This window comes from Akebia trifoliata, chromosome 14 (assembly GCF_017979445.1).
Source record: "Akebia trifoliata isolate Shusen 1 chromosome 14, ASM1797944v1, whole genome shotgun sequence".
Taxonomy (NCBI): Eukaryota; Viridiplantae; Streptophyta; class Magnoliopsida; order Ranunculales; family Lardizabalaceae; genus Akebia; species Akebia trifoliata.
In genome coordinates, this window is record NC_141388.1 from 3,434,793 (window position 1) to 3,459,948 (window position 25,156).

At 35.7% G+C, this 25,156-nt stretch overlaps 3 protein-coding genes and 1 long non-coding RNA gene across 4 annotated transcripts; 2 read left to right on the top strand and 2 right to left on the bottom strand.

The window, feature by feature from the left end:
- Positions 1 to 906: 906 nt before the first annotated feature.
- Positions 907 to 8,069, bottom strand: LOC147385559 (uncharacterized). Its single transcript, XM_086423307.1, has 6 exons — positions 7,675 to 8,069; positions 4,762 to 4,926; positions 4,607 to 4,684; positions 2,406 to 2,471; positions 2,094 to 2,159; positions 907 to 2,012 (listed from the first exon to the last, which is right to left on the bottom strand). Exons 1-6 carry the CDS (start codon positions 8,008 to 8,010, stop codon positions 1,257 to 1,259), a joined length of 1,467 nt encoding a protein of 488 aa, XP_086279433.1. The 5' UTR covers positions 8,011 to 8,069; the 3' UTR covers positions 907 to 1,256.
- LOC147385560 (uncharacterized) lies at positions 1,902 to 4,063 on the top strand. Its single transcript, XR_015171923.1, has 2 exons — positions 1,902 to 2,042; positions 3,956 to 4,063. It is a non-coding gene; the product is annotated as an uncharacterized LOC147385560 (long non-coding RNA).
- Positions 8,070 to 15,377: 7,308 nt separating the features above from the next.
- LOC147385561 (copper transport protein ATX1-like) lies at positions 15,378 to 18,596 on the top strand. The gene is made up of 3 exons (XM_086423866.1): positions 15,378 to 15,538; positions 17,543 to 17,618; positions 18,215 to 18,596. The coding sequence occupies exons 1-3, from the start codon at positions 15,530 to 15,532 to the stop codon at positions 18,442 to 18,444; spliced, it is 315 nt and encodes a 104-aa protein (XP_086279992.1). The 5' UTR covers positions 15,378 to 15,529; the 3' UTR covers positions 18,445 to 18,596.
- A 1,315-nt stretch (positions 18,597 to 19,911) lies between these two features.
- On the bottom strand, positions 19,912 to 24,183 carry LOC147385562 (IQ domain-containing protein IQM3-like). The gene is made up of 9 exons (XM_086423877.1): positions 23,585 to 24,183; positions 23,380 to 23,494; positions 23,142 to 23,207; positions 22,931 to 23,019; positions 22,434 to 22,521; positions 22,150 to 22,296; positions 21,961 to 22,053; positions 20,778 to 20,879; positions 19,912 to 20,553 (listed from the first exon to the last, which is right to left on the bottom strand). Exons 1-9 carry the CDS (start codon positions 24,067 to 24,069, stop codon positions 20,053 to 20,055), a joined length of 1,686 nt encoding a protein of 561 aa, XP_086280003.1. The 5' UTR covers positions 24,070 to 24,183; the 3' UTR covers positions 19,912 to 20,052.
- Positions 24,184 to 25,156: the final 973 nt, after the last annotated feature.

Here is a 25,156-nt window from a genome sequence, read left to right on the forward strand (position 1 = left end):
CGTCATCCCATATTTGAAATTTTGGACGTTTCAACCAAATGAGGAAAGTATAGTTCCGTAGTGCTGTGTATTGTTTACGCTTAATGGACCACGTGGCACACTTTTTCAGACACTGAACTATGGTGGTCCATAATTAACACTGAGTTGGACTGTTAAACCAATTATTTTTTTTTAACTTGTATCTCAAGAAGAAAAAAAAAATCTATGGTTATCTGTGCACTGTCACATCAACTCAGTATTGAAATCATTGTCCAACACAGTCAGTATAGCACGATTCTATATTTTAGATAAAATTACAATATAAAGAGCATAAAGAGTCTTTGTTAATTTTTATTTTTTAATTTTTTACTTTTATATTACTAGAATATGAATTTGTACTTCATATTCCCCTTCAATCTCTATCACAAACAAAGACTTCTCATCCTAATTTTCTAAGATTTTCTTTTCAATGACTAGCTTGAAGAATAAGTGAAATATTAAATGTTCACTTTTTTCTAATTAAAAATTAATTGTCTGTCTATCAATCAGGTATCCAATGTGTAACGGATATTAGTAGGGTCGGTTCAGTTCTAGTTACAAAGATTTCACACCCAAGACTTAAGTCAAGAGGCATGTCATCAGCTTGAAACACACAGGACCATCTCTAATATTGACCAAAATGTAGTAGGGTATGTCTAAATGGCCTTTTTTTTCTTTATCTTTTTTTTCTCAAAATTACTAAAGTTTTCCCCAAATGTCCATCTTCAACCTTGGTCTTCGATGACAAGATCAGAACTCCTCATGGTTCTATTAATTACTCATTTTTTCCAATTGTTATGTTTGTTAAGAAAAATTAGAGCAAATGAAGCTTCTGTGATGAGTAAGGCCTTCTTTTACCCTTGTTTTGGGCTCAGTTTGGAGATAATATAAATGAAGAAGCCCTCCTGTCCAAATGATAATAGTCTTTCAAAGAATCCTCATGCCATACGTTAAAAGTTGAAAAAATTCTCAGATTCCATTCAACTTTTACAACCATGACCATCTTTAACAAAATCTTATGTTGCTCCTCAAAAGGCTTAACCTTCAGATTTCAGAAATCAGACTAAGTATAACCGGCAGCAAAAGGCTATTACGAGCTTCTCCGAAAACCTTCATAATTCTGTCGATAAGTTCTACGACCGCACATTCCTTTTGTCAGCTCATGCCGTTCCCAGAGACACAGTTTACAGTCAGAAAGGCAACAGTTATTGAAAGATCAGTCGACTTCGTTTGAAATGTCAGCAATGCAAGCGGAGTTGCCGAAAGTGAATGTTCTTCATCTTAGTTAGTTCCTTCCTCCTCTTTCTAGCTGCAGCTGCATCCACCATATTTTTACTCGTGTAGGCGCTTGTTCCGCGCATAATTTCCGGAATAGAAATCCCAGCATGGCTGTTTGTGGAGGAAACAGATTCCTCTTTGGATGTGGAATCTTGTTCGAGACTATTCCTGGACTCGATGGGAATCGCGGGTTCAAGGGGCGCAAGCATGACGTTAGTCGGGTATCTAATTGAAGTCTCGGAAGGATGGTTAATGGGGTTGGTATCCGAAGAATTAGTATTTGTACCGACTTTTCTTGGTAAAGATGGTTGGTGGTTCTCAATATTTCCCTTCGCATTAGAAGATGATCCCGTGTCATGTTGCTTTCCGAATGAAATATCATCTCGTTCGTCCCTCGACCCACATGAATCTTGGGTGTGATGGAGGAATCCATTCCTATGGTCCGGGAGAGGGAAGAACCATGGGCATGGCAGTATATAGAAAGGAGTCTTCGCTCTCAGTTCATGAGATGGATTCATCTTGATGTTGGTGGCTATGGGTTTTGTTTGGACGGAGTTTAAAGGTTGGATGATGGAAGGCCAGATGAATGGTGGAAATGAGGGTCTGTTGTATAGAAGTAACGACGAGTTCTCAGAAGAAGATGTCGGGGCCTTGAAGTGGGTCGACAGAACTTCTTCTGGAGCTTCCTCTATCTCAGCCTTAATCACCCTAGCCATCTGCAATGCAAGGGGCCCACATTCAGAAAGGTAAGATCTAATAGTAAACTTTTTTTTATCTTGACAAACCCAAGATCTTACCTGTGCTTTTAATTGTTCGTTAATGTCCTTCAGTGAGTCATACTTTTTCATGATCAACTCCTTCTCCTTCTCTCAGTAAAAATATCAGCAAAGGTAAATGGATTCAATAAATGGTCAAGACATTAACATAAGAAAGGATTTTAAGAAGAAATTATCTCAAAACAAAGGGTATAAAAGAGTAGTTTGAGAAACCTGTTTAAGAAAAATAGAATAACTAGAATTTTACGCCCAATTGTTCGTTGCTAAGCAACGAAAACAAAAATGTTGCTTCTGATAAAATTACAACCAAATTATGAACCGGGTACCACATACTTGTTTCATATTCTCGTTGTCCGATGCTAAATCAGCAGCTTTTCTTCTCAGTTCCTCACACATGACCTAAGGAGGAAAAAAAGAAAGAAGAAAATATGTAGCAAAGATAAAGGCACAAAGGAACTGATCCACTTTAAACCAAATCATAGAACACGTCCAAAGGACATAAAATATGCAGTAAATAAATGCAATATGCAAGTGTCCGAAATGTATGTTCATTTCCAACACTATTTAAAAGTAAATGGGAGAAGTTTGAAAATTTTGTTTTGCATCCAAACATTTTAACTAAAAGAAGAGTTTTTCGCATAACTAATTTAGATAAAAGGATGCCATATATATATATATATATGGGTGGAGTTTGGAGGCCCTAAAGAGAGCCAAACATTTTTTCAATGTATGGGTTAGAGGTTTCGGCATGGGCTGTTTTCTGTGAGGCTGATGTCTATGATGAGGAGATCATCCTCTCCAAAATCGGCCCATTCCAAAACTTCTAACCCCATCAAAAGTGATTTACAAAAATCAGACGGTCCATGATTCTTCAACTTGTAAATTAGGGTTAGAAGTTGAAGAATGAACTGATTTTTGGTAAGGATGATCTCTTCACCATAGAGATCATCCTCACAAAAAATCAGCCCATTCTGAAACTTTTAACCCCTAATTTGAAAAATGTTTGGCTCCCTTTAGGGCCTCCAAACGCTTCCCTATATATATCCTGCTCCAACTAGTAGTGTTCGATCGATTACGTATTAATCAATATTCGATTGATTGGTCCAAGGTTATCGACAAACAAGATTTGTCTAAGTCATTTCTTTTTGTCCAAGTCACTTCTCTTTTGGTCTTCAACTAGTAACTAAGTTCGCCACTCTATCCACCAATGTGGGTAGAACAGAATTCAAATACTTTCTTTTCATCTGGACAATAGTAGTATCTGAACATAAGATGATGCCTCTTACCAATCCATCACTCTTCCAGTTGGGAGATTTCATATCCTGGTAAAATTATGTCGTTAATCCATTGGATAAGTAATACAAAGGTGACTAACTTCTTTCTAATGTCTCCTCCCAAGAGAAAATGGTTTGTAAGTCCAAGAATAAACTTCTAGTGATTTTAAAAAAGGATCTCCTCAGACGTCATTTTTTGAATGGGGAACTCTTTCCTATTTTTAGAGAATAAATCAGAATACAATTGTGTTTCCCCAATTCCCTTTAGTGTGACTAAACCAGAGCATTCTACAACACTTCTAATTCTGTCTTCACAAATACTCCTTGCTATGAAAGATATATTCTATGGGTGTAAATTTTTTTCCTGTTTCCTTTTTAACCGTAGACTTGTTTTACTAAGGCAAAAAGTTTGGGCAGGTTCCTATTACTTTTCTAATAAAGCTCAAGTTTAGGGGATTATATTTGTACTTAAAATGCCAACAGTGGTGCCATCTAGTTACACTTCATTCAGACACATCTTCTTTGTTAAAATGAAAAGGCTGAAACATGTGTACTACAATGAATATAAATCATGCTTCATGAAAGCATTTTTTTTTTTTTTTTTACTAGGCAAGCCAGGGATTAGTGGTCGGCAGAGATGTAGGATTTGAACCTAGGTTGTGGGATCAACACTCCTCGGGCCTTTACCAACTTAGCCAAATGGGCATATATATATATATATATATGAAAAATAAAAATAGATAAATTAAGTTGATTTTTAATAGGTCTTGATGTGAGCTTGACATGGTGGAGGAGGAACCCTGTAATGCATGATACCCAAGGGAAAGGGGTGTTTCTTCATCCTTTTATTTTTTAATTTTTCAGTTTTGCTACTTCAGAGTTTCAATGTGTTTTTCACTTTTCCCTAGTATACTAATATATTCTCTTCTTTTTCTTTCGAAAAATAGTACATTGCACATTAACTAACATAAATTGGAGATGACCAAGCATGCTAGAGGCTGATGCAATAACTACATTACCCATGGTTAATTTATAATTTTTAACACAGTATAATGTGTGTATATATTTATATATGCACATACATACATGTTGCCCATATCCAACATCTCAGTTTCATAAAGAGCAAAGCGCGGTTCTAGGATGTACAACTGAGCATAAATGATTCTCATACCACCAAATATGCAAATATAAAAGATTATTCTTAGTAAACAGAGTTGAGCATAAACAGGACATCAATTGAACTGAATAAGCATAGCTTACCTGCCTACGACGAATTGTCTGCCTAGCTGATTCTCTATTTGCTAAAACCCGACGTAATCTTTTTGCTTCCTTCTCAGCCTGCAAAGACAATTTTAATAGAAATTAATAGAGACCTAAGACAGTTACAAATGCAACAAGTTAGAAATTTCAAGTACCTCAGTTATATTTTGTTTCAACTTGCCTCCACCAAATGACATATAATTCACAGAGCGCATATGGGTCAGTCTAGGCATGTCAGAATCTAGTTCAGTTTTTACTACTTTTGTCGTAATATCTTTGCAAAACTTTTTCTGTTGCCATTGCGTCTCTACTGAATGATCCTGCAATTGAAGAATTAAAAAAAGCATATATTGAATATTAACAAAACAGTGTGACTTCAACTGCCTGAAAACTCTAAATGTAACAAGTTAAGAGATCACCAGTTTCCTTGTGCATTCAAGGAAAAAAAATTCAACCGAAAAAAAAAAAAAAACTATATATATAAGAACAGAAGACAATCACAATAAAATGATTTACAACAGTGCTAAGTATTGGAACTTCTCATAGAATCTTTCATCATAATAACCTGCACCCAAACAATAAGATAGTAAAAACATTGTTGGATAGGAGTTTCTGATTGTGAATCTCGAGGACCCCAGCGTCATCACCATGGGCGACGTCCTGCATAACGAAATGTACCAGCATAACTCGTGCGCCATTGGCGCTTTGGAGACAAAGACAAACGCAAGTACAAGGGGGAGGTTTCTAATGTTAAGGTTTGGTGGTCGTAGGATGAGAGGCATGCCAAAGTTGTCAAGGTCAGAGGATGACAGCACCCAAGGATTGCTGCATGAGGAAAGTGTCAGCTCTGCTGACACCCATTTTCTCTATCAATCCCTAGGGAAACCGGTCGCAAAAGAAATGTGTCAATCTTGCTGACACACCTTTTCGTCAATCCTAAGGAAGGTTTGTTGTCCAAGGTTGACCTCTGCTGACTTTGACAGAGGGGAGGTCAGCCTTTGCAACAACCTTTCCCACCGAGCACTGACATCCGGATTGGCATCCGTTGCCTAGGCAAACAAGGAGAGGGGGGCTCTATTTAAAGCAGGGTGGTCCCATTGATGGGACAAGGATTCTAGGTCTCAAGAGCTGAAACTATGTCTGAACATTTTCTGGTCCCAACTCTCTAATTTCCTCTCTCACTCCTCTCCCACCACCATCTAACTTCACCTCTCCCTTCGTAATGAACCAGCAGGTCTGTCTTGTCTTCTTCCTAATCAAACAGTGCCCTTAAGGTCACATATTGGTCCTTTTTGGCATTGGATACTACTCAAACCCCTAAATCTGACCACCTAATTTAAGTCCTTATCCGCAAGCAGTTCTTCGGTTGAACAAACATTAATTGTTCAATAGTTGTAGATGATTTCAGTGTGTATGGCAGGTTAGAATACTACATCAGAATGAGGATGCAGCACCGTGCCCATGCCGGTGCCAGTGCCAGGTGTCCAAGATGATAGAACTTGGAGGCAAGAGAAAATATGGCTTGCATGGCAACACGTACATCCTGAAGGAGCCCCATCATATGGTCACCTAAGCAGGAAGGGCATTAACTTGTTGTCAAAGGCAACAGCAGAGCAAGTTTGTCATTCCCACGCTTGGGCGTACAAATACAATTCATTGAATAGGAAGCGCATCAAACAACACCCACACCTTATAAACTAACAGCTTCTGCTCTCACCGTCCGCTCTCCCTCGACTCCATACTTTCCCTTCCAGAGATACCTCACTTGTAGCCCACCGGATTTAACAAGGTGCAGATACGCGTATGCAAAGCCCTATCCGCGTCATAACAGCATACATGCCAAGCTCAATACATGGAATAGCCACCACATTCTCATGCATGCCAGCGGTAGAGCAAATTTATGAACTTTTTAACTAATACTTGTTCAGCACCAAATATCTAAATGCTGCGCGAAATAATTGAAATTCCATCATACTGTGTCTTCCATCACGCAGGGACATATCTTTGTACTTATACTGTTATACACATGCTTGGGGAATTGCTCCATTCAAGTCTAATGTTATATATCCAATGATGTCTCCCATACTATCCAATTAAGGACAAATTCCTGCATCACTCTATCCAATTAAGAACTCCCAAGAAGAAGACCTTGGTTTTCTAAAAGATTCATCCATCAACACTTACACAGGTACTGGTCTTATGAAATGGGCTACAAAGTCAGCCAGGAGGCCACTATGTTTTGAACACACGATCAGAGGGAGCAAACCCCTATCACTAGTTTTATTGATGAGCCTACCCCGTGGAGGTTAGTATCTTATTGTTGTCTTCCTGGAATTCTCCTTTAATCTTTCCCTCGGAACAAAACAAATGGAGGACAACAGATCTTCTAATTATCGTTAATACCCTCCCAAGGTGGATTAACATATTTTAGAAGGATTCGAACAAACCAAAGCCGTTTTATGTTCCACATAAGGAATGGAGGAAACAGTAAAAGCAAGAGACCAGAACAAATCTTGTAAGACCTAAATAGCTCACAAATCAGCTCGGAAACATTAAGAAATATCAAACTCCTATGTATGGATGCATGGATAAACATTGAGTGAACCCAGCAAAACTCCAGAACTTTAACACTCCCACCCCTTCTTCGTCTGGCATCGGATCACTGTTTTTTATTAATCAGATCGGTTTTCTCAGATTTCAGGGCGATTTCTGCCGACAATTAATGATTTGTTTCGAGTGGATCCTCCGAAGTTAATTAATCAAAAATCATTCATCTTCGAAGCTCATAAACAAGATCAAATACAGAATGTCTAACAATGAGAAATCAAAATCATTTTGTGAATAGTAGTAACTATAAACTTCCGCATCTAGAACACAAGCCAAAACCAAACCTAATCTAACTTCTCACCTAATCAAAATTTCAAAACCAAGTTCAATTTTTTAATTAAACTGAAACAAATATTTAATAAATTGGATAACTAAACTTTACTCAAATTACACCTCTCAAGAATTTAAACCAAATCAAATCAAAACAGTTAAAGAACGAATAACAGGAAAACTAAACCAACCAGAGCAAGATCCGAAGAACTCAACTTCGAGCTCTCCAAGTTCTTCCCCGAGTCCCTCTCGGACAACTCGATCTTGACTCGCTTCTTCGACCTCCTACCTTTGCTCCCCCACTTCCTTCCCGATTCACTGCTAGGGTTTTCACTCTCAAGCAGAGCTAATTGCGCGAAATCTGCGAGGGCACGGGCCGCGTCGAGCTCCATCTTCACCATCCGATCCGCTCCCCATTTCGAATCGTTCCACGAACCAATGCACTTCTCCATGTTCACATTAGGGGTTTCTTCTATACGAGACTGAACCCTAGATTCTTCTCCTTCATCTCTGTCACCAGCAGCCATAGAGACTCAAAGAGAAAGAGAGAGAGATTAAAAAGGTCTGAAAGAGCAAGAAAAGAGAAGGAAAAAAATGTGACTGGTTGCTAGTATATCCTCTTCGACTGCCAAGTGTCATGCCAGGTCATACTTCTACCTCCATGTTTCTAGATCGATGTATTATAGTGCGCCACGTTTTCTTTTTGATCCACGTGGAAAATCATACGCATTCAGAGTGCGAAACGTGGCGTGTCGGTTTGAATGTGATGAGGTTGCCAGTTTTAGAGTGACAAGTGTGAGAATGTGAAAGGTCGTCAGTAGGGTTCTTGCTAAGGTACACCGTGGAGGGTAAATGCAGGCGCAGGGGTGATACGTGGAAGAAGGAGAACCAAAAGAGAGAAGACGAGTCATCCATCTTTCTAACTTTGGATAGATTTACTTTGGATTGCTGTCTCCAATGCGCAGAGGATTGTACTATATTACAGGTGTTGTTCATGCTAAAGTGAGCCTAGTGGTTACTTGTTCTCCCAGTGGAAATGATTCCGTGTATCGCAAAGACATAGAACTGCTGTACCTTAGATTTTGGGTTTTTTTTTTTTTTTTTTTTGGAAACGTGTGATTAGTTAGCCAGAAATCAAAATACCATATACTTCTAATGGTCAAACGGTTCGGGTTTGGCCTGGTCAAAGAAAGTAACCGGATTGTGAATGTTCGTTGACGGAAGGTAAATCGTCAAGATGTGTAGGTGTAGCACGTGTTTGAAATTAGTTTAGAAAAGATCACGTAGTCTCGCTGGCGTCTACTTAAACGAAGACAAGAAAGAATGACTATTTATGAGGTGTCTAAGAAACGACGTGAGTACGGTGAAGAAACGACATCTCATGACTCTTTTATATGTATCTGAAATTTTATAATAAATCTCACCTAATTAAATGAAGTTGGACAACTAATTTGTTTAATATTTTAAATTATTAACTACTAATTGTACATTGGTCCCAATCAGTCACTTTCTTACATTGTCCTTTACCTGTATAACAAAAATGTCAGAGATTAGTGAATTTTGTTCTTTTGGATTCAAGCCCATCCTCTAAGGAGATGACTTTTTATATAAAAATCCGATAAGTTGTTAATTGTCCTAAATCATAGGTTCAATATCTAGTATGAGCATTAATTTCTTATAAATCATTCATGAGGATGCACTATCACTTATTTGATATTTGTATGATTAATCCATGGATAAGATCATGGTTTATGGATTGGGCAAATTTCAAATACACTCTTGATCCATTGCCTACAGGAATACTTGGTTATCAAAAAAAAAAAAATTCCTTTAATTGTTTTTCCTCTCATGATTACCCAATCCCAAAGCTATAAAAAAAAAAATTATTTTGACCTTTTTTTATCGTATAAACATGTGAAAACATTGTTTGGGATTAATCATTTTACAAAGAGAAATATATTTTTTTCTAAATTAAAAAAGTAGTTTTGTAGAAAATTTTCCCCAAAAAATATATTTCACAAAAATCTGTTATACTACACATTGAAATGTCAAAAGAGGTTTTGGTTATAAATGTTTTAGGCAAGGTTAATTAAGAAAAAAGAATATTTGAATTTGGGATTATTATTTGATAAACCCCTAACATGGGTTTTTTCTATTAAATGTCACTTAATTTTTGGGTGAGTATTAGTTAAAGAATTCCTATTGACACTCCAACTTTTATTTATTATACTCCAATTAAAAATAAAAAGATTGAGTGGATGAAGTGAATAGCCATGCTTTCATTTTAGGAGCCAGCGTTAGGTATCAATATTTTACTCACTCTTTGTCATGCAAGAGCATTAAATCACAACAATTTAAAAAGAGAACTTCTATTGCCACACTAACTTTTACTAACATCACCCCAAATGTGTGTTAATTCTTTGATGATAAACATATGAATTGGGGTGTGGTTAGCTAAAGTTGGAACAGCAATAGAATATCTCTTTAAAAATCTTGATTGAATCACATTTAAGAATAATTGATGTGACAGTCTCTCTTTATAAGTACATGTTTTATGTGAATTTCTTGTTTTGATAATGATGTTCTCAAGGTGGAGCTACGATTTTCTTGTAAGGGGCAAACTATAATTGCCTGATAAGGTTGAAAACGAGAATTCAAGAAGAAAATTTAATGATTTTTGTTAGAAGTTGAAGAAAAATGTATTTAGGTCACTTCTCATTAGTCTATAATAGAATACCTGAGTCAATGAGCAATGTCATCAATGGGGATAATTGCCAAATATCAATCAAATAAAAGAGCTATATAAACCCAAAAATTTGAGTGGGGTAAGAGGTAACTACCAAAAGTTTTTGGGGACAAACTTGAGTGGGGGAGGGGAAGCAAGTATCCCCATTGTAAATTTGTCCATGCATGTACTTACATGAACTTAATTTTAGAAAGGGGTATAATTATGTCAAAATATTTGCTCGTCCTTCATTTTGGATTTATATATATGTTTAGCGTGAGATGTGTTCTTTCATAAGTTATTATGGGTAGTGACTTTTTCACCTTGTGTGATTTTTATTATGTGTTGTGAGAAAATTTTACTCTGGAAGTGCTAGTTCTTATTTTGAATGAGATATTTTAATTTTTGTTTGGGTTTGATAAGTAATTTAAGTAATTTTAGTGCAATAAGTATAAGTTGGGGTGCCAATAAAAACTCTCTCAATTCCTCTATGGGAAATTGTATTGACAAGTCAAAATACTTTAAGGGTCCTCCAATTTCTTGGGGTGCCTCTAAAAATTAGAAAAACATTTAGGGCACCTCTCTTTATTTTTAAATCATAACATTAAACTGTCATCATCTTCTCATTTGAAAATGTTTTGGCGGTTCTTATGACTTCAACTCCATCGAATTTGACAATTTCAATTAGAATCAAATATGTTGCGTTCTTAACGATTTTCAAACCCCTTATCACATTTTAGAATCAACCCTCCATTGTTTATTCACGATGATATCTACACATTTGGTCAAGCAGATTTTAAAAAAGTGTAAGAATCTTAGAGTTTCTATTCATAGATTCTCCGTTTGAGCATTGAGATTACTGTATTTCATTCACAACGAAGATATTCATCAAATTCTTGTAGAAATCCTACGTAGTAGTTAATAATTTTTTTCATGAGATTAGAGACTAATGGCGAAGATCACTATATCAAGTGTGGAAATCCAACATGCTTAAACTCATGCCAAGGGCTCACATCCAATATTTTAAAGCTCATGTCAAGACTTGAGAGTGCACATCCAACACAAATTATGCCTAATTTGTATTCACTATGTCAAGAGTGAACATCTGACATGCTTAAAATCATGCTAAGGGCTAACATTTAACATTGTAAAGCCTATGTCAAGAGTGTAAATCCGATGCATACTAAAATGAAGTAAATATGCGACATTAGATTGCATCCATATGTGATGTTTACATTCATTTCTTTAAAATAAAATTCAAAAAATCAAATAAAAAATAGATTGTATCTATCTTATTTTAATGCATTAAGTTTTTAATCATCAAACACTCTAATCATTATTTAATTAAAAAAAGATATACAACATAGGATGGAGGAGAAGGAATGTAGACTTAAACCAACATTAAAAAAATGATTTTAAGGGTTTCAAGGGATTCCCACTGAGTATTAACAGATATTTTTCATATTTCTAGAAAATATAGAATTTTTTATGAGATTTTGATTTCAATTACTAGTGTTAAATCCTGAAATTTCCGACATCTTGATTCACCGAAGAAAACAATGTATTGTAGATGGAGGAGAAGGAATGCAGGGAGGTTTTAGTTCGTGAGATACCCTTAAAAAAATTTCTTTCAATTTTTTTTATTTTTTTAACTTTGGAGAACCCTTAGAGTATTGTGGCGTGTCAATAAAAAATTTCTTAACCTAGTTAGTAAAGTATTTCAACTAAACATTCCCTTAAAAAATGTGGTGAAATCATTGTTTTTCACTAAAATGCCATTGATTACTTTCTTATCCATTTTCTTTTAAAAATATAAAGTATTCTAAAATAGATGTTTATGTTTTGAAACAAATTAATAAGTAATTTCTTTGAAAAATGAGACTTTTTGTTTTATTGTCAAAACTTAAATCTTCGAAACAATAAGTATGTTGTAGACATGGATAGTCGAAAATTTGAATTCGTATTCAAAAAATTAGATATTATAGAAAATTTTCAAATATTTTTTAATATTCGAATACATTTTAGATACAGATTCAAATGTTGATTCATTTAGTCCAATTTATAATACAAATATAATAATCATATTTATTGTGTATATATATAGTATGCAAGATAACTGTAGAGTTTCTCCTTTTAAAATCTTTCTCTTTCACCTTTATCGTCACAACTAAGGGCTTGCAAGTTGTGGCAACCATCTTCTTCGACAATGATCCATGTAAGTCTCCACTTCCCTTCCTCTCCCCTCCCGCCATTATCTAGCTCTCTCATTTTCAACCTCAATGCATAATATCCTCGATTTATGTTCAACATCTATTAGTTTCAACCTTGAATCGAAAACATTTGATTTTTCGCTCAATCATATCTTCAATTATTTGTTTTCAACCTTTTTTTTATTTATTTATAAGAAACCATTGACCCTTCAATCAACATCTTCTTCTCTAAAATTCAATGTCGTCTTGACGCTTGAAAGTTGAAGTACGTACAATATTAAAGTTGAACAACCCTCTTGTTGGCCCCACAGGGATTTATCCCAACTTACTGGATATGTGTGGTTTGTGGGGGTATTGCATGTAGCTGAGAGATTAGCCGAGATATGGTGTTCTAAGAGGCCAATTGCCTTGCCCATGCTAGTCGGGCCTATGAGTCCGGATACCCTTGTCATTCAGGAGAAAAAAAAGTTGAACATAATTGGTTTTAATGATGAAAAATTAAGGATTGAAGATGACTAATTTTAATAAGAGTCGTGCTAGAGTGACCTCAAAATTGGACCTCATATCACAAATCTTGACGTGAAAGTAGATAGAAACCATAGATGTTTTTTTACTCGTATCTCGAGTAAAGAATCTATTGGTTCCCAAACACTTTTATGTCAAGGTGTGCAATGTGAAGTCCATTATTGAGGTCACTTCAACATTATTCTTTTAAGAAAAGATAAATCTAAGCCTTTTTTTTTATTATTACAAATTGCAAATAAGGGTATAGAAATAAAAAATACTTCTAGGGATTTACAAGAGATCAGTAAAACTTTTTTCTCAATTTCTTGTTGAATCAGATATTATTGGATATTTGAAATGTTTATTGAATTCAAACTTTGATATTGACATATAATATTCATTGAATTTCATAGTTGTATTTGAATACCTATAATAGATTTGTTGAACGTTTATTGACAGGCCTAGTAGTATATTGTTCGCTCTTACAAATCTTATGAACTTATCTCAATAATTATTTGAAATCTTTTAAAGGATATTTAACATATTTTATTTTATAAGAGGGAGATCCAAATGATAAACTTTACTAATTGGATTAATTATTTGTCCCCAAAAATATCGGGGGCATTTAATGGAAAAATCTTTTATTAGAGCAAATTAAGTAATTATCAATATAATTTCCCTCTCTAATCACTTTCACAATGCATTGGGCCATTAAATAAGTAAATATTTTATCATATAAAAGAATTTATAGAAAGAAAAAACTTATATTCTTTAGCAAAAAATAGAAACGAGAGATTTACTCGACAGACCTAATTATTATATTTTTATAATAAAAACTCCTTTGAAGTTCTGACAACTCCAAGGGAATCTTACTTTATGAAATATGTTACTTCATAAGTCTTATTTTATCATGTTTTTTACCCAACAGATCTTGGAGTGGGGATCCATGTCATAAAATTCAAATTGAGTGGTTAATTTGTTACTCAACAAGCCTTTGAGTGGATCTAACCACATCAATTTGTGGCATCCAAAAACGTGATTGAATGTCACAGGTTTTAGAGGGAAAAATTCTAAGAATTTTAAAAAAAATATATTAGTTTTCACCATTGCAATTTATGTTTAAATTTGGGAGTTCGTAGCCATCTATTTTTAACATCTTAGATCAAGCTCAACAATATTTTGCTTTTGCTTTTGAATTTTTTTTTTTCTTAATTTGATTTTTTCTATGAAATCAAGTAGGTTGTGGTGTTGGATTTCCCATTTGATAATCTACATGGGCCCAAAAACCCTTAGGGTATGTTTGATTGCACATGGAAAATAGGGTGGAAAATCAATTTCCATCGAAAATGACATTTTTCAAGTGTTTGATTGCACATGGAAATGGAAATTCATTTCCACCCCATTCAAAAAATCCACCCATATTTTCCATCCTCAATTCTTTCCTACCACCACCACTACCACTATCACCACCACCACCACCATTACACTAACCTCCTCGTCGTCGTCACCATTATCGTTACCGTCGGCTCCATCTCCGACCACCTTCTCTCTCTTTCTTGTTCTTTTTCTTTTTTTCCATCCCTCACCTCCTCCGTCACCACCACCACCACGTTCTCTCCCCATCTTCCTCACTTACCTCCGTCGTCGCTGTTGTCTTCGCCGCCACCGTCGTCGTCTTCGTCGCCGCCACCTTCGTCGTCACATCCTCCCCCCTCCCTCTTCCTCGTCATCTTCTTCTTCCTCCCCCGCTCTCATCTTCTTCCTCCTTCTCCTCTTCTTATTTTTTCATTATTTTATCCAAGTGAAATTAAACAATGAAATTTGATTTTCCAACCCTACCTATTTTCCATGGATTTTAAATTACATGGAAAGTGACTTTCCATGCAATCAAACATACCCTTAGTAACATTTGAAATCTTACAAAGTTAGTCATGCTAGTCTGATTCATAAATTAGGATTAGTAAGAGTAACAAACTTTTTAAAATAAGGGAGTTTTTGTAATAAAATTGTAACATATAGGTGTGCACGTAAATCTCTCAAATAATTAATTATCTTTCCTTAGAAAAATAATAATCTTTATTCCATCCTCAACTTGAAGGGCCTATCAACTCACTCTGTACTTCAATTTTGTACTACACCCAGTACAACGAGAAGAAAGAAAAAGAAAATGTAAACTGAACAAACGCGTACAAAAGGCTCCATATCCAACTTCCCATAACCAGACACGTGGCTAACAAAAACAACTTTTGGATGATCTATGTAAACAGTTCATCTCAACAAGAAAAATTTATTGTCCAAGAAACACTACAACGGTTGGAGAATATTTGATTTAATTATTTGTGTGGGACTGCATGAAGGACTATAAGATCAAGTATAAGTATGATACACAGAATAATTTCCCCCGAAGTAAGATATTATGAAAGTTCTTCTCGCTTATTTATTACGCTATGACGAATGCGAAAACGTCATCCCACATTCCCATTTCCCACCCACTGATAATCGTTCTCTCTCCTTTAGATGATAATCGTTTTCTCTGCTTTAAAAATCGAAGTTTAGAGAGTCGTTGGTCGCGCCAGTTGTTCCATCTCATTTCTTTCATCTTTTGTCATGGCTGAGGTATTCTTCTTCTCTGGTTTTCTCCTTAATTGGTTACTCTTTCATTCTTTTGCTCTAGTTTGGATTTCGAAAATCAATTTCAGTTTCTATAGACTTGAAGGTGAATTATCTTTAATTTGTCTAATTTTGGAAAGTATTTTGAGATCTTGATCTTGTATTCTTTCTCTGTTATGTTTATTCTGTCATTCTCATAGATTTACACTCAAATTAGGGTTGATTTTTGTGGCGGAAATTGAGGATATCTTAGCATCTATGGTAAATCGCAAAAAAAAAAAAAAAGTTTTCTTATATACAATCCTCATTCGGGCTGGATACAGACTCTAATTTCAAATTAACAAGGGAAAATTTATTTTGAAAAAAATGGAAATTGAGAATTTTGACAATTAAGAAATTACCTCTATTATATTAGGGATAAAATTTGAGACACCCATCCTCATATAACAATTTTTAATTAAATTTATTTGGCTGTCATCGATTGTCATGCTGTTAGATCTTTATGTTAATTCTCAAATGTTGTTTAGATCTTGAAGTTCTGTAGGGGTGTTTTCTGGAGTTTTTTTTTTCAGTAGTGGATGTTGGGATTGGGTTCATTTAGTCCAAATTGTATGTATCAATTACATTTGCCAAAGATGCCATCATCTTATAGTTTCTTAAGCGTTTGAGATTAATGAATAGGCTTATCCATGTGGATGTGTGTTGATTGGCTTAGAACTAGGGCTTAAAATGGGTCAGATTTGGGTTAGATACGAGTATATCCATATTTCTTCACATGTATCCGAATCTGAATCACATCCTACTAGATAAATCATATCTGAATCATTTTGATTTCACTTAATTTGAATCCAGGTCTGACCCAACTGGATTGCTTGATTCGGTTGGTTTGGGTCAAATAGTTTCAGATCATTCAACATTTTTTTCTCTTATACTTGTTTGTTCATTGTTATACTATTCTATTTTATCTTTATAATCATTCTATTTTATAAGAATTTATATTATATTAAAGTAGTATTAAAGGATATTTTGAAAAACCTAAAAATATAATTTTTAAAGCAACATATAATTCCATTTCTGGGCAGATATATGGATGGATCTGTATCTGACCCAGGTCATGGGACATCAAACCATATTAAAACCATTTTTTTATTCAGATCTATTCCAAGGAACCCAATTCTGATTAAATCCAACCCATTTTATGCCCTACTTAGATCTCTCTTCTTTTATGGATAGGTCCTGTCCGGGTGGAAGTGAGATTTGAATATACAAAATTAGATGTTTGGAAATTTTCTGTTGCTGAAAAGCAGAAAAAAACTGACCCCCCTTTTAAAAGGAAAAGAAAACTGTTTGCAGAAATGGGCATATTCGGTAAAATGTAGTAGTCCAATAGAATAAACTTGGGAAAATTAATTGAGAATGTTTGATCATGTCATGTGCATCGAAGGCCAATAACATCCCTTGTTGGACTGTGCAAGTTGATGGTTTAAATAAGTGAGAGGAAGAACAAAATAAATCTGGATTGAGGTAGTTAGGGCTGAAATTAACATACTAGACTTAACACAAGATATTATTTTAAGGCAGAATGAAATGTTGTTTTATGCCTTACTGAAATGTCTGGCAATGTGACTGCATAGTTTTATTTTTTGACATTTGTTTCCATTTTCAATGCTTTCGAACATGTATTACAATATGTGGTTGTTGGGGCTGAAGCAGGATATCCAGCTCTGAAGAAAATCTTTTTTGAAATAGATTGGAAAATTATATTATTTTAAGGCAGAATGAAATGTTGTTTTATGCCTTACTGAAATGTCTGGCAATGTGACTGCATAGTTTTATTTTTTGACATTTGTTTCCATTTTCAATGCTTTCGAACATGTATTACAATATGTGGTTGTTGGGGCTGAAGCAGGATATCCAGCTCTGAAGAAAATCTTTTTTGAAATAGATTGGAAAATTTTCTTTCCACTCTTATGTTCTAACCTGAAATTCATTCTGTGTTCTGATTTTCAGACCGTGGTGCTTAAGGTTGCTATGTCCTGTCAAGGCTGTGCTGGGGCTGTGAGGAGGGTTCTCGACAAAATGGAAGGTTTGTAACCTTCACCTCTATTGTGTTTAAATTTTTCTTCGTTTGAACTCTCCTTCGTAGGTTGGCATTGATTGAACATAGGTACAAAAAACTGAATTTGCTTGATGAAAATGCCTCGATTCCGTTAAATTTGATTTGGTTTTATTATGATATGATAAACATTCCAAAAACTATTTGTTGGGAACGCTGAACACATTGGAGCTGCCTTTCTAGTTTTGTATCAAACATTTTTCTAGCTTTTCATATAGTTGGAGAAAATAAAATTTCTCTTTATTCTGTGTCCAAAACTCTGTTTTGGATTTACTGAATTTTCAAGAAGATTAATTTGCATAAGCTTTACACCTTTAGCTGTGAAACTTAATTGATCTTTCAGAACTTCTTCTCAGGACCCAATTCAGGCAAGCTTGAAATTAAGATTTGTTGGTCTAGATCTGCTAAAATCAAGATTTAAATTTCAGATTGCGCATTGAGAAAATGATTCTTAGTAAAACTTATTTTGTAAATTTATTTTCCTAAATCAGAAAGGAAAAAAAAAACTATTAAACGTTATAAGTTTCTTTCTCTGATACGTGTATGGGGTGTTAACTGTCTCACAGGTGTGGAGTCGTACGACATCAATTTGGAGCAGAAGAAAGTGACAGTGAAAGGAAATGTGCAACCAGAGGTTGTTCTGCAGACTGTTTCTAAGACGGGGAAAAAGACTGCCTTCTGGGAGGCAGAAGAGCCTTCAGAAACTGAAGCAAAAGCTGTGGTCGTCGAAACAAAGGCTACAGAAGCTGTCGTGGAGGTCGAAACAAAGGCTACAGAAGCTGTCGCAGTTCCATGACAGGATATCTACTCCAATTGAGGCTACTTAATGTTTTAAGATATGCTATCGATTGATATTAAATGGATTTCAGTATGTAGTTGTGGTCATCCTCATCATTGAAGTTGTATCACAAAGATTTCAGTATTTTATAAGATACCATAATTTTGCTAGTTTCTTATTGATTTTACGAATTGAAGGCAACCTATGATTCTTCCCATGAAATTGGCATTTGTGTATCGGTTTGTTTGATTATTTAGATTAATAATCTAGATTGGGATGCTCCTTGTATGCACTACAGCTTGTTGAATAGCAAAGTTGGAGTAATGTTACTAACCCCTAATAGTTGGGATGACGGTGATGATCCATGCATGGTAGGTCAGGCCCTTATGTGTGCTGATTCTAGGTTTGGTTATTTGGTGGCATTTGTGCGATTATTTCATAGCAATTCATTTCTTTCCATCGCGCCTGAAGGTTGACTATATTTTTTTGTTTCACAAGGTGAATAAATACCCGCATCACTTGGGAGTATTTTATAATTGCAAACTTTTTTTTTTTTTTTTTTTTTGAAAAAATGGTAATGAGAAAATGGTTTCTTTAGAAAATGTTTGTTATTAGTGTTTGATAGCACCTGGAATTTTTCACCATGAACTGGGTTAAAACCTGTCTTCACCTACTAATTATTAACCTCTAATCCACTTTTTTTTTTTTATTTAAAAAAAAAAAAAACAGTTTCTAAAGAAAATTGATTGGTTTTTGTTGGGGTAAATTATGGGAGCATACAAATACCATACAAAATTCATTAAAAGATTTCTTTAAGGTGCACTTACTGAGTTGGTTAAAGTCGGTTTTTATCAAGTGCACTGGCTAAGTTGGTCCAAGTCTAAAGGGTAAAGACGATGTTAGTGTCAGACATCACATTGTAAATAGAGATCTCTAGAACTGTAAAATGTATGAGAAAATAATGATTGTTCTTATTCTATTCCGTGGACATAGGCACACTACCTAACCGCATAAAATCCTTGTGTTTTATGCGTTTAAGTTATCTTTGCTATTTCGTTTTTTCACAGATTAGTCCATACTTCGATTCTGAATTCAGTGCAATTGCATTCTTGGCAATTTCGTCCTAGATTTGTACTTAAAATATGGGTTTCTTGTAAGAGTCCTGATAATCTGACTACCCCATGTAGCACACTCAATCAACTCTCCTAAAGTGACAAATTCAGGAACCGTGGATCAATACACCTCGGGATACAAAACTGCACTTCCCCATAAATATGTGTATCCTGAGAGAACCATGTATCCAGAGGTGTACAGATCCACGGTTCATGAATTGTCACGTCAGGAGATTCAATTGAGTGTGCCACATGGGGTAGTCAGATTATCTCGGTTCTTGTAAAATCTTCAGGATTTTGAAGAAATGAATGGATAAGAATGCAGTCTCATGGAATGCCGCTGTGATCTCTAAGTGAAGATATAAAGATAAGATGCCAAAAAAAAAGAAAAAGATTATGTAACCTGCTTGTTCAAAGACTGATGGAATAAGTAAAAGAGCTCAGGATTTACAGAGAGCGAATGCATCTGTGAGACAGTTCGAACATTCACTTGGATCAAGATGGAGATGGTTACCTAGGTGGCAGAGGTAACATCACGATTACTGATGTCAAATGTGGGACAAGGCCTGGGTGAAAGATAACCACCAAGCTGTCGGAAAGATGATGGTGTCAGGGGAAGCCTTGGAGAAAGGTTGACGAACTCCAAGGCTTGTGCCCTCAATTCCATAGGGTAGTCTGCGACGCACCCAATTCTTGGGCCAGCTCCTGTTGACCATTTTAATGATAGTTGATGCCCCAACTGGTATGAACTCGCTGCCTTCTTGGAATTTATCCTCTGCAGTATCACTTTCTTAGGAACCTCTGCTCTAGGGCTCTGGAGACCCCCGGATAAAGTCCTTTGGTAACTGCCGCTACTTTCAGTTTGGGCAGCTTCAGTTGGCACTGATGGTTGTTCTTTCTGCAATTCATTAGGAATTTCAAGTTGGGACAGTTCGCGATCTATGGGAGCTCCAACCGTACTCTCACCTTGAATTGATTTGTCTTCGTAGTTCTCATAGTCTTCGGAATAGCGTATCTGACAACTCAGGAGAGTTACAGGATACAAACATAATTAGCCAAATAAATAAAGGTTTCGGGTTATCAGAAGCAGCACAAATAGAAGCAGATGGAAAATCTTATAAATGAAATTTTATGACCAAAGTATTTTGCATTTGAAACCCAAGATTAGAAAGCAAGAATGGTACCCTCGGAGGAAGATTAGTGAAGTAAAAGATGACAAGACACAAATATAGTATATACCTGGACTTCATCAAGGTTGACTCCATTTTCCTTGAGGAAGGCTAGGAAGTTATCAAGGTTCTCTTCGGTTGGGCGGTAATGTCCACTGTATGCTGAGATAGACTGCAATTCAAGGGATATTTCAAGGATCAGATGCAAAAGAAATTTACCAAAAAGAAAAAAGAAAAAAAAAATGACTTCAGTTTGGCTATGTACCATATCTCCATGGCTCAAAAGGACCATTTACAAATGGAAATTATCGATGGAGGGAGGGTGGCATGGGATACATGCATGTATTTGTATGTACAAACATACATGTATGTCTAAGTGCTCTAAAAATGTAGCATGACGCACTTCTAAAGAGAGTAGAGTAGCAGGTCATAAGCTCTTTGGTTAGTAAGAAAGGGAAGTTCTAAGCTTTGAATTGGTATGACAAGTAGAAGAAAAGTACTTGAGTGAAGTGCATAGGAACTATTAAGATTCCAAAGTTACAAGGGTCCATAAGCAAGTTGGTATGGCACTTTTGGCATGCCCACACATCTAGGACATTTGAGGATCACCACAAAATAGAGTTACCCCAGAAGGTTCCCGGAGGTTAGTACCTACCTTAGCTATGTGCGTTTAAGAAGAAAAACTTCAAGACTTCTACAACCTAAAACTTCTCAAACCCTAGTTTGTTAGTCTTAATCAATGTTTCAGATGTTGAGGCATGAGGCAAGGAGCTAAGCTGGCCAACACCTTTAGGCTTCCAGCTTCCTTAAGTACCTACCTTTTCTATGTGCAACTAGAAGAGTAACTTCAAGACTATAAACTCAAATTTCTCAAACCCTAGTTTGTTAGTCTTAATCAATGTTTCAGACTCAGCATGAGGCAAGGCGCTAAGCTGGCCAACACCTTTAGGCTTCCAAATTCCTTAAGTACCTACCTTTGCTATGTGCAACTAGAAGAGTAACTTCAAGACTTCTATAAACTCAAATTTCTCAAACCTTAATAGGATCGTCTTAACTCTTAATAACAGTGACCCCATGCCACAACCTACATTCCCTTCCAAAATAAGAAAAGAAATGAAAAACCAAGTACGTAAGCTTTCGTCTAATATTTCCCTAACATGAAATTTCTACTGCATTGTAATTTTCTATAAAAAAACAAATTCTAAGACTACCTAAAGCTGATATTTTATGATTATAACCCATATGAGTTGTACCTTAAGAACTCCATCCACTACACTGAGTCTCCCCGCGGCTAAAGTGGCTCCCCCAGCAAGGAAGCTGGAATGATGAAATATCCCCTTCTTTTTCTGGATGTGTAACAAAAAATTAGTCTTCTGCAGAAGCACGGGAGATGTGGCAAAAACTGTCAAGCAAATGGTTCATTTGTCCACTTCAACACTCACCTCACCAGCGTAAAATTTCTTAGAGGTGCTCATTACAAAAATCCACTTCGACCCTTGCGATCCTTTACTTGTATCAAGAAGTTGTCCAGTTTGCTTGAGCTCTATTTTCCCTTCACATACTATGTATTCATAGTGTTCCCTCTCTTGCTGATTTCAGTATAGATCGATCAAAAACAATAATATATACATGTAAGAATCACAACCCTGATAGGGTAACCAAATTGACTGCAACATAACCTGTGTTAAAAAAAGTTAAAATTTGCTTCCCATGTGAAAGAACATACAGGTCCAAGATATTTAATGGATTGTTGCCGAAGCTTTGATCTTGGGTACTCTTTGAGATCAACATCTTTACCATCTCCAACGTCCAACCTGGATTGCACGAAAATCAAATTACCCTTTTATTCTATGAATTAAATGAATTCTTGAACTCCAATCAGGAGGGATTCAGGGTCACAATCCCACTGAATTTTAACATCTCCTTCTAATCCACAATCCAAATCACCAAAGAATTCGCTCCGTTCTAAATTGGTCACTATGCTTAGTCTACAACTATAAAGTATAAACAACTTATCCGTCTCAGCACACGTCCTGTAAATCACTTTACCCCTGTTTGAGAGGCATCTGTCATGTTAAGCCTCTGATAAACTCTATAGCCATCTATTCCCAAAACAGTTATTCTGTTATAAACAGTTGCAAAGCAGATCACAAGAAACTCCAATTTTTAAAAATTAATCACTGAAAAAAAGCCCAATTTGTGTGAGCTCTCCCTTCTACTGACCAGAAGAAGAATGGCTGGCCAGATTCTGTTCTACACCACTCTTCATAGTACACGTGCAAGCCATGGCCATATCTATGTCGTGGATCAATCTACAGTAGAAAATAAAGTAATTTAGAGCAAAAACAAAACAAAACAGATTTCAATATTTCAGTAAAACCAGGTTCCATTCCAATTTTTTGGGAAAATAAGTTATTGAAGTAGAGTAATTTACAGCTTCAATCCAGTGTTGAAAAGCCAATTTCAAAGCTTTAGCGTCTTTGGATAAACCCTTTCCAACCTGCCCAAAAGTCCCAAGAAAGACATACTGCTGTACCATTAGTTCAACAAAAAATCATCTTTTTTCTCTGAATAAAAAACAAGTAAAGAAGACAAGAAAAAGAATCAACAATAGTGAAATAAAGTTTAATCTAAAAGAAATTGAGAAAATTTAGCAAATCAACTGAGCGTGCCTTTGAAGCATTCAAACTGATTCGATTCCACCGTGAAGCTGCAGTTTCTGGTTTCGAGAAATTGAAGAACGAAATTGTACTGTGGTTCAGTCGAACGAAATCGATAGCTTGCCACCTCCTCACACAAAATTAAATAGAACCAGTTAACAAAAAATCGAAAAATAAATAAATAAAACTATAATAGATTTGAAGTTTGATGAACCACCAGAGTTCTTCAGCGACGACTGCGGAATCTGCTAACCTACGCCGGGTGCGGTAGCTCCGATAAACTTTTTGCAGCTTCAATGCGGCCGTCGATTCAAAAATCGCGCTTTCCTGACCGTTGATGTCCATCGATTGAACACTGGGACTCAAAGCAAGAGAAGAGTCGGAGGCCATTGAACAGTACTGAGCCTTCGTAGCCGTTGATTTAACGTCGAGATTCAAAGTAGCCGACGATTCGAAGCTCGCGTACTTTTCAGCATCCGTAGCCGTCGATTTAACATCGTGATCCGAAGCAGGAGAAGATTCAGAGCTTGTGTACACCTCAACATCGGTCTCCACTGATTTGAGATTGTGATTCGAAGCGAGAGAGAGTTCAGAGATCGAGCATTCCTGAGATTCTCTTCCGAGATCGTCGAGAATGATAGGAAATGATGGATTCGATTGTAGTTTATTAAAGGTTGGAAGAGTTTGGGCTTCGACCTCCATTAAAGAGGAGTTGAAGGTCTCTGATCTTTCAGTTTCAGGAAGAAATGAAACTAAAAAGAGAGAAAAACACTCCAGAAATGAACAGACTTTGACAGAGTGATGTTCGTGGACTGAATGTCTCTTCTATCGTTGGCCATTATTGGAAAAGAGATAGAAAATGCTAGACTGACTTAGTATTAGACCGTCTTCAACGCTGCGCTGACGTGGGGTATGTAAAGTATCATAGATGATTATCCTCGAGATACAGATAGAGGTATATCGTAGTAGTCATTGTAGAATCTCTCGATGGAAAAATCTAGATCAAACGACGTTTGATGCACGGCCTCAAATAGTCAAATGGTGTCAACGGATCGGTTCCATATGTGCCCAGATTCGGATCCGGATTCTAGTCTACTTCGATTCCCTGTAAAACTTATATATATCTTATTAATTCTAACTTGATAGTTGATATCAATATTAAACTTTTGAAACCAATTGAGAAAGAAAATCATAGAAAATTAAAATCTAGAGTAAAGAATAGATAGAGAAATATACATCCATGTTGGTCTACAGAGATATTAGAGATAAAGATTGAGCTTTCTTTTTAGATTTAAATTTTAATTAAAATACATTTATTTCTAGTTATTTTTATTAATTAATATTTAATTAAATTATTTTGTATCTTTAAAATAAGTTACAAGTAGAACAAAACCACCATTGGATGTCTTTTGGATATCCAAAGGAAACCCAATTCTCAATGAATCCCTAAAGTTGAAAAATAATTAAATCCATGTTGATTTGACCAATCAATTTCAGATACATTGAATAATTGGATCGTTCAACCCCATAAATACTCGTAATCTTAGGTACGACTAAATGGTAAGATTGTTTTCTTCTTATTCCCTTTAAAAATGATAGCTATGAAACTTCTACTTTAGATTGCATTTTTGTCCATTTCAAACATCATTGGAGATTAGGAAAATACTTGTAGGGACTTTTCATGTCCAGCCATGATTATTGTGTCGTACCTAAGATTCTTCTCTGATCTATATTGTTTAAATTGGTGTTGAATTCATTGATTCCCATTGAGTGCCTAAGAATTCACTCT

What these genes read in the sequence shown, in the direction of transcription:
- LOC147385559 (XM_086423307.1), bottom strand. Translation starts at nt 8,010, where the DNA reads ATGGCTGCTGGTGACAGAGATGAAGGAGAAGAATCTAGGGTTCAGTCT. An exon ending in TGAAACAAAATATAACTGAG is followed by an intron (nt 4,685 to 4,761) that starts GTACTTGAAATT and finishes TTGTCTTTGCAG; the next exon opens with GCTGAGAAGGAAGCAAAAAG. An exon ending in AGACAATTCGTCGTAGGCAG is followed by an intron (nt 2,472 to 4,606) that starts GTAAGCTATGCT and finishes TTTCCTCCTTAG; the next exon opens with GTCATGTGTGAGGAACTGAG.
- LOC147385561 (XM_086423866.1), top strand. An exon ending in GGTTCTCGACAAAATGGAAG is followed by an intron (nt 17,619 to 18,214) that starts GTTTGTAACCTT and finishes ACTGTCTCACAG; the next exon opens with GTGTGGAGTCGTACGACATC.
- LOC147385562 (XM_086423877.1), bottom strand. Translation starts at nt 24,069, where the DNA reads ATGGAGGTCGAAGCCCAAACTCTTCCAACCTTTAATAAACTACAATCG. An exon ending in TCAGTTTGAATGCTTCAAAG is followed by an intron (nt 23,208 to 23,379) that starts GCACGCTCAGTT and finishes ACTTTTGGGCAG; the next exon opens with GTTGGAAAGGGTTTATCCAA. An exon ending in TAGTGGATGGAGTTCTTAAG is followed by an intron (nt 20,880 to 21,960) that starts GTACAACTCATA and finishes CTTGAATTGCAG; the next exon opens with TCTATCTCAGCATACAGTGG.